This window comes from Triticum aestivum, chromosome 6D (assembly GCF_018294505.1).
Source record: "Triticum aestivum cultivar Chinese Spring chromosome 6D, IWGSC CS RefSeq v2.1, whole genome shotgun sequence".
NCBI classification, from domain to species: domain Eukaryota; kingdom Viridiplantae; phylum Streptophyta; class Magnoliopsida; order Poales; family Poaceae; genus Triticum; species Triticum aestivum.
Window position 1 is genome coordinate 464,791,035 of NC_057811.1, and position 8,238 is coordinate 464,799,272.

Here is an 8,238-nt window from a genome sequence, read left to right on the forward strand (position 1 = left end):
GTTGCGGCCACGCTCGAATCAACGTAACCCTAAAACTGAATCCTATCAACATATTCATCAATCCACTCGAAATGGTAACATTTTTTCAGGATCTGAAAACAACAACATGAACCCTAAATCCCAAATTCGAGGAGAAAAAACAAAATATGGAGAAATCAGAGCAAAAGACAGCGAAAGAACGGGCTTAGAACTGAGATCTAGCCTTGCCATCCCTTCCTGCCATTGGTTTGCTCAAGCATTTCACAAATTCCCGCCCAAGATTGCCATTGTCATCCTTCTTAGTGACCAACCGTTTAAGAGGGTCTGGGCGTGGGCAGTCAGGGCACCTTGTGAGCAGCACTGGTCCATACTGTCGACATTTTGAGTGCGTGGCGGAGGAGGTAGACATTTGCGCTAGGTCGCCGGAGAAGAGAAAGATTGGGGAAAGGGGATGAATGGGCGGCGGCGGGCGGACGGGCACGGGCGCTCGTCTCTTCTAGCTGCGAGGAGGTGGGTCCCGCGAGTAGACAAGTGGTGGGTACCGCGCTTACATGGATAAGTGATGGGTCCAGCCCCCAACAGCTAACGAGGGCATCAGTTGAGTTTAACAGCCATATCGTGTGTGGGCTATCTACCTGCTCAAAATTGTCGCACCACAGCCATTTGCTCGAACAATGTCGCACTCTTACCAATTCACCTCAAATATATCGCACAGGACCTATTGGCCCTATTGGCCCCTTTTGTACGGCAGCTCTATTCGAGTTCACCCTGTACCGACTAACTCTAGCTGGTTGGACCAGGCCGCCCCAGCTCTGGCCGAGTCGTGTAAGCAGAAAAACTGGACCACCGACGTGAAAAGAAGCCAAACTTAACACGGAAAGAAAAAGGAAAACTACGGTAGCTATCCTTCTCGGATACAAATTCCTAAGCTAACCTAAACCGACTTAGACACCCAACATAACCGGACTCTTATATATAATAGGACAAGTACGGCGGTACTACCTCCAGCCGAAGACAGGTTCAACCTCAGTCAATTCAAAGATATATTAGAAGAACAAACCTAGTCACAATCACAAAGATTACGTCACAGTTATTTCGTTCACCGCCGCCCTGCGCAAAACCATCGCCCAAAGCAGGAGTAGCAGCAGCAAACGACGCCCCGTTTCATCTGCGAGATCGAGTTGCGAGCACCCGATCCCGAGGAGTAGGCCCAAAATGTCACCGTCGGGATCTGCATCCTCCATCGTCGCGGACACAACGGAAGGGTACCACTTTCTCACGATCCTCGACTACTCCCGTACCAAGGGCGTCCCCACCGGAGAGCGGATCGGTTCTCTTCCCTTCACAGTTGGTGGCCACTGCTGGCGCATCTACTACTTCCCCAACGGTGTACGCTCGGAGGTCGCGGATTACGTGTCCTTCTCCCTCGAGCTAGATGAAGATGTCCCGGCTACGGTGAAGGCCCAGGTTAAAATTTGTTTCGCCGGCGAGGAGGAGGAGGCCGAGCAGGCGGCGTCGCTGGCGTTGGCATCGGTGGACGAATTCACCTCGCAGAAGTGCAGGCAGTACGAGAAATTCATCAAAAGGGAGATCCTGGAGAACTCGAGGCATCTAAAGAACGACTCTTTCAGCATCCGGTGCGACATCGCTGTCATACACGGTTACCGTGGGGTGGATGGCACGACCCCCTTTATCTGCGTGCTCCCATGGGACGTGCGCCAGAACCTTGGAAAGTATATCGAGACCAACAAGCGCACCCACGAGGTGTTTGAGGTCGGTACTGAGATCATCGCCGTGCACTACTGCGTGCTTGTGGCATGCTGGGCCTGCTCGCCGGTGTTGGAAGCCGAGCTCTATGGAGCCATGAAAGAGGACAACGCTGCCGCTGCCGGCGTGGTGCACGTAGAAGGCATGGAGGTGGAGGTGTTCAAGGCGCTGCTCGATTTCGCGTACACGGGCGGTCTGCCGCAGACGTCCAAGGAAGACGACGAGGTCATGTGTCAGCGTCTTCTAGTCGCGGCAGACAGGTATGGCATCGTGCAGCTGAAGCTATTGTGCGAGGAGTGGATGTGCAAGTACATAGATGTGGGCACTGCTGCGACCATCCTGGCGCTAGCTGAGCAAAACCACTGTGAGGGGCTCAGAAAGGCATGCTTCGATTTTCTCGCCGCTCCAGGAAACTGAGGGCGGTCATGGCCACCGACGGCTTCCATCATCTCTCGGCGAGCTGCCCTTCTCTTATGGTTGAGCTCATGCCCATGTCCTCGGCGCATTAGCTGAATGATGGATGATGCCCATGAATATTCCAACAATGGTGGTTTCTACTCTTTTTTATTGAAATAAAACGGGACTTTATTAATTGGAAATAATCAGTACAACATTTGTAAGGATCATTACAATTTCATTTGGAGGCTCCTCGAACAAATCTGAAGTAGAAGAAAATCTAGCTAATCTAGCGAGCTCATGAACTACTTTATTTGTCTCTCTATTACAATGTTCGAATCTAGTCGTAACAAAATCACAGGCATAGTGAAAACAATCATCGAAAATTGCCGCCGCCATACCTGCCGACATGGTCTCAATCACTTCCAGGTTGTCTGAATTAATGATAAGACGATTATACCCCGCCTTTTGTGCCAGTGTTAGGCCAAATTTGAGAGCTCAGGCTTCTGCTATCAGAACAACCGCACAATAGTCAATCTTTCCATTTCCTCCTGCGATAAACCTACCTTTGTCGTCTCTCAGGACCGCCCCCATTGTACCCTTCAACATGTCGTGATCAAAAGAAGCTTCAACATTAAGTTTGACAAAACCCCTAGGAGGGCAAGACCAACCCCTCTCTTTCATGGAAGCCTTGGGAGATGATGCATTTACGAAGTTAGACATGAGGGCTATAATCCCCATTGAAATCTTAGATGCATTCTGAGTTAATTTCTTGTGCACTAATTTCCGCCTTTCCCACCATAGATACCAAGCTGAAATAGCTATCATTTCATGCACATTTTGGTACCCCATAATACTCAAATCTTGGTCTGGAAGGAGTAGAAGATACTCCAAAACCGCCTCTCCGGCACGATCAACCTCGCAAGCTTTATCAATAATCTCATCCATTCCTAGCCTCTTCGAAACCTCCTTCGCTTTATTGCAGAGGAAAAGCATGTGTTTCGTGTCTTCTAAATCCCGAGAGCATGTAGGGAAAATGGGCGAGACTTTCATGTATCTGTTAGCAAGCGTGACCTGACATGGAAGTGTGCCATGTAACGTACGCCATATAAAAAAATTTGACTTTTGCCCAACAAGGTAGCTTCCATATCTGGCTCCAAATAGGGTTAGATGTGGTTCGCCTAGGGCTGCAAACGAGTCGAGTTCGAGCGAGTTGGTGTTGGCTCAGCTCAACTCATATTAAAATTCGAGCGAGCTCAAACTGAGTGAAGCTCATGATCGAGCTGTAGAACATGACTCATGCTCAGCTTGTAACGATCTCGAGTCGATCTCGAGCTAGCTTCGAGCTAAAAGAGATGGTGAACATTATAAATTTATGACTATCTCGTCGTTCTCGGGAGGGCTCATCTTGGTATCTTGGGCCAACTAACAATAAATGGTGGTCTTCATGGACGAAAAACAAGAAAATGAAAGTGCATATGCTGGGAACTTTTGCCAAAAACAACAGGATATTTAACACATAGTCGATCAAGTATCATAATTAGGCCTAAATCTCCTCTGCATTTAAATAAGCTTCCATGTTAGCTAGTAAATAAAATGAAGAAAATTCATGAACATCATATATGGTAACAAATTTTCTTAGTTCCATTTAATATGTGGCATTATCATTTAACATAATGATATCATGTCGAGTTATCGAGCTAAAATCGAGTGAGCCAATATTGGCTCAAGATTGACTCGTTTCTCGGTCGAGCTACATAAAGTGTTCAAACTCACCTCATTTCTTTTCGAGTTGATCTCGAATCGAGCCAAAAAACGAGTCGATCTCGAGCGGCTCACGAGTCTCGAGCTTTTCTTGCAGCCCTAGGTTCGCCCCATCCCATTAGAATGTTTTAGTTTACTTCCATACCGAAAGCGGAAGCTTAGACAACGCGGTTGATGTAGTCATTGGTACAGCGAATTGCTATACAAATTTCGTCCCACCATTTTCGTCTGGTTTTTTCATGGGTTTTTTTCCGTAGGTTTTTTTCGTCCGGTGCTCCCTATTGGTTTTCCCCTCATCGCTCGATCCAACTCCTCCCTCTCCCTCGGTCTCGCCTCTCCTATCGCTCGATGTCGCTCGGTCCTCTCGGGGTTCGCTGCCCGCCGCCGTACCCCGCCGCCCTGCTCCGCTGTTGCCCCTCCCACCGCCTGCCTCGCCCCTGCTCTAGGGTTCGCCGCCCGCCGCCGGCCCCCGCCGGCCCCCGCCGCCCTGCTCAGCTGTTGCCCGTCCCTCCGCCTGCCTCGCCCCCCTCCCCTACACTCACCCCTGCCCGATCTGGATCTGGATGAGGCGTTGCCTCCCGTTCCTCTCATCGTGTCCCTTGTGCCTGCCATGGAAGAAGGGAGGAATAAGGGGAGGGAGAGCAAGGAGGAAGAGGAGGAGGAAGAAGAAGAAGAAGAAGCTTCTCTGTAGAATCAGCCGATCGAGCGGGGCTCTTGATCTTGGCTAGCGAGAATGCGGCAGATCTCGTCGATGCTGCAGGGCCTGGCCCGTTCCATGTCTCTGGGAAAGGAGATGAAGGTGGAGGAGGAGCACCAGGGGACGGTGCTGCGATCGTCGGGGACGCTCTGGGGCGAGGGCTCCGAGACGTTCGCCGCCGCATGCTCCCGCCACAGCGAGAAGGGCACCAACCAGGACACCTCCATCGTCTGTGAGGTGAGTTTGCCGCTACCCTGCTTCTTCCGTGCTTGCTCTCTGTTGCATGAGAATGATTTTTTACGCTGGTTATCACAACATATTACCGGTGGCGTGTAGTAGTCAAGATCAGCAACACCACGTACTCCGCACGAGCTTCTTGCCACACAATTTAATTCCTGCGTTCCAAACACAAATTTCTGCTACTCGAGAGGCAGAAGAGGTTTTAATTGTGGCCAAGACGAGCCGGCGACATGGTCTCTGTTCCACAGAAAATGGTGAGGGTACGTACAGCGTTGGGACTTGGGACTGGTCGCTGGCTTCTTCTTCTCATTTCTGGCCACAGAAGAAATGAAACAGTTTTCAAGTGCTTGCCTTGCGTGTGCACGAAATAGAATAGAGATTGGATCCCGTCTCCCTCCGTTGTTCACCTAACCATTTCTCTGATATTTTTGTGAGTGAGATGGTTCAGTTCGGTTTTGTTAGGCCATTCATTCACCAGATTACGTGTTGCCTCTTGGGACGATCCTGGATCATGTTGCTCACAAGTTTCTTGGATACGGCGCTTGGCTTTTGCCTCTAGGGGTTTCAGTCCGAAGGAGTAGTATCTGCCAAAAAAAGGGATGGTACGTGTCTTGATTTGCCGGAGCAAAAAGGTTTTGAGTTTCTTGGTATCTGAATCCAAAGTTGCTTTGGACAGTTAAACGCCTAAAACTTACTGATTGTGATGGGAGAAAACTTGAATTACGTATGTAAAAATGTTATTTCCAACATCTTCATAGTAGGATAAAATTTGCTGATTGTTTTTCAGACTGCAAAAATCATTGTATTTCATAAATACTCCATGTGAGATGTGACTACCCATTTTTTTGTTGGATAAAAAACAGACAGTAACCTTGTTCTCAATTTCTCATGTCGCTCTCTTGTCTGTCCAGGGATATGGGTGCCAGGACGACACCATCTTCTGCGTCGTCTTCGACGGGCACGGCCAGTGGGGCCACTACGTCGCCAAGGCCGTCCGGGAGTCGCCGCCGCAGTTGCTTCTGTGCCGCTGGCAGGAGGCCGTCACGCAGGCGTCGCTCATCGACGGCGAGAAGAGGCTTAGCGACTGCCAGTTCGACCTCCTGAGGCAGTCCTACCTGGCCCCCCCGCCGCCGTGGACGAGGAGCTCCGCCGGAGCCGGTGCCTCGACGCCGTCAACAGCGGCTGCACGGCTCTGTCCATCATGAAGCAGAGCGACCTGATGGTGGTCGCGAACGTCCGCGACTCGCGGGCCGTCATTGCGACCATGTCGGACGACGGGGACGTCACGGCCGTCCAGCTCACCGTCGACTTCAAGCCCAACTTACCCCGTAAGTCGTCGTGACAAGACTAGAACACGGACAATCCATTCCTGACACGGCCATTGCTCACCCACGTTCGAATCTGAATCACAGAGGAGAAGGCGCGCATCATGCAGTGCGAGGGCCGCGTGCACTGCCACGACGACGAGCCCGGCATGCACTGGGTGTGGGTGCCCCACCGGGAGGCGCCGGGGCTGGCCATGTCGCACGCGTTCGGCGACTACTACGTCAAGGACTACGGCGTCATCTCGGCGCCGGAGGTGACGCAGAGGAGGATCACCGCCCGGGACCAGTTCGTCGTCATGCCTGGCCACCGACGGGGTAAGCGACAGATTCTCGCACAGTCACAAAGTATTTTTATGATGTGCCCAAATGATTATGGACCTTACATGGATAATGATCTAACACTAGTAGAAAACAGGGCTTAGGTCACAGGGGAGTTTTCACATTAGCCCCGGTTCAGTCACGAACCGAACTTAATGTGAGCATTGGTCCCGGTTCGTGAGCCCAGGGGGCCGGCCGGGGCCTCGTGGGCATTGGTCCCGGTTCGTATGGACCCTTTGGTCCCGGTTGGTGGTACAAACCGGAACCAATGGGCCACGCTCCTGGCCCACCAACCTTTAGTCCCGGTTCATATCACAAACCAGGACTAAAGGGCTGGTCCTAGTTGCGGCCAGTGTTTATTTCCACCTCGCCAACTGAAGGGCGCTCACACCAGTTTATAAGCCCGTCCCTCTATGCCTTGTTGAGCTTCTCTTAAAGTGAAAATAGATGCCCTTATACAGGAAATTTGACTTAAATTCATAGTAAATTTCTATGAAATTTACTATGAATTTAGGTTGAAATTTCTCTATAAGTGCATCTATGTTCATTTTTTTATATTTATAAAATAAATAAACCTTAATAAAATAAATAAAACTAAATAAACCTTAATGAAATAAAATAAAATAAACTATAGTAACTACAATAAATAAACCTTAATAAATTATGTAAAAATAGCAGCAGTAAAATAAATTTTGAACACGCAAAAGTCAGGAATTCAAATAAGTTTTAAAAAATGAAATCCCTTTGTAACAGACGAGTTTCCGGATGAAATCCTGATACTTTGAAAGAGATTGTCCGTTTTGTTTACACGAAATGCATCCAGTTTTTGCCGTAACCCTCTCAACTTTCTTGCACATGCTATGTGGATGAAATGATGATATCATGTCAACTTTCAACCTTTTCAGAGTTCATTTGAAATGCTTTCAATTTTAGGGTCTTATAGCTCAAAATAATTAGTAAATGCATGAAAAATAACAAATGAAGTCAGAAATGATTGAAAAATTATGATGTGGCTTTGAATGGTGCATTTTCAACACACAAAAAGTCAGGAGTTCAAATAAGTTTTAAAAAATGAAATCCCTTTGTAACAGACGAGTTTCCGGATGTAATCCTGATACTTTGAAAGAGATTGTCCGTTTTGTACACGAAGTGCATCTAGTTTTTGCCGTAACCCTCTCAACTTTCTTGCACATGCTATGTGGATGAAATGATGATATCATGCCAACTATCAACCTTTTCAGAGTTCATTTGAAATGCTTTTCAATTTTAGGCTCTTATAGCTCAAAATAATTAGTAATGCATGAAAAATAACAAATGAAGTCGGAAAGGATTGAAAAATGATGATGTGGCTTTAAATGGTGCATTTTGAACACACAAAAAGTCAGGAGTTCAAATAAGTTTTAAAAAATGAAATCCCTTTGTAACAGACGAGTTTCCGGATGAAATCCTGATACTTTGAAAGAGATTGTCCGTTTTGTACATGAAGTGCATCCAGTTTTTGCCGTAACCCTCTCAACTTTCTTGCACATGCTATGTGGATGAAATGATGATATCATGCCAACTTTCAACCTTTTCAGAGTTCATTTGAAATGCTTTTCAATTTTAGGGTCTTATAGCTCAAAATAATTAGTAAATGCATGAAAAATAACAAATGAAGTCAGAAAGGATTGAAAAATGATGATGTGGCTTTGAATGGTGCATTTTGAACACACAAAAAGTCAGGAGTTCAAATAAGTTTTAAAAAATGAAATT

General features: G+C 47.9%; 1 protein-coding gene and 1 pseudogene across 1 annotated transcript; both read left to right on the top strand.

Moving 5' to 3' along the window:
• The first annotated feature begins 998 nt into the window (after positions 1-998).
• LOC123142022 (BTB/POZ and MATH domain-containing protein 1) lies at positions 999-2,749 on the top strand. Its single transcript, XM_044561056.1, has one exon. It carries the CDS (start codon positions 1,195-1,197, stop codon positions 2,161-2,163), a length of 969 nt encoding a protein of 322 aa, XP_044416991.1. The 5' UTR covers positions 999-1,194; the 3' UTR covers positions 2,164-2,749.
• Positions 2,750-5,027: 2,278 nt separating this feature from the next.
• The window catches only part of LOC123142710 (probable protein phosphatase 2C 48), a 68,601-nt pseudogene continuing 65,390 nt past the window's right edge, over positions 5,028-8,238 (top strand).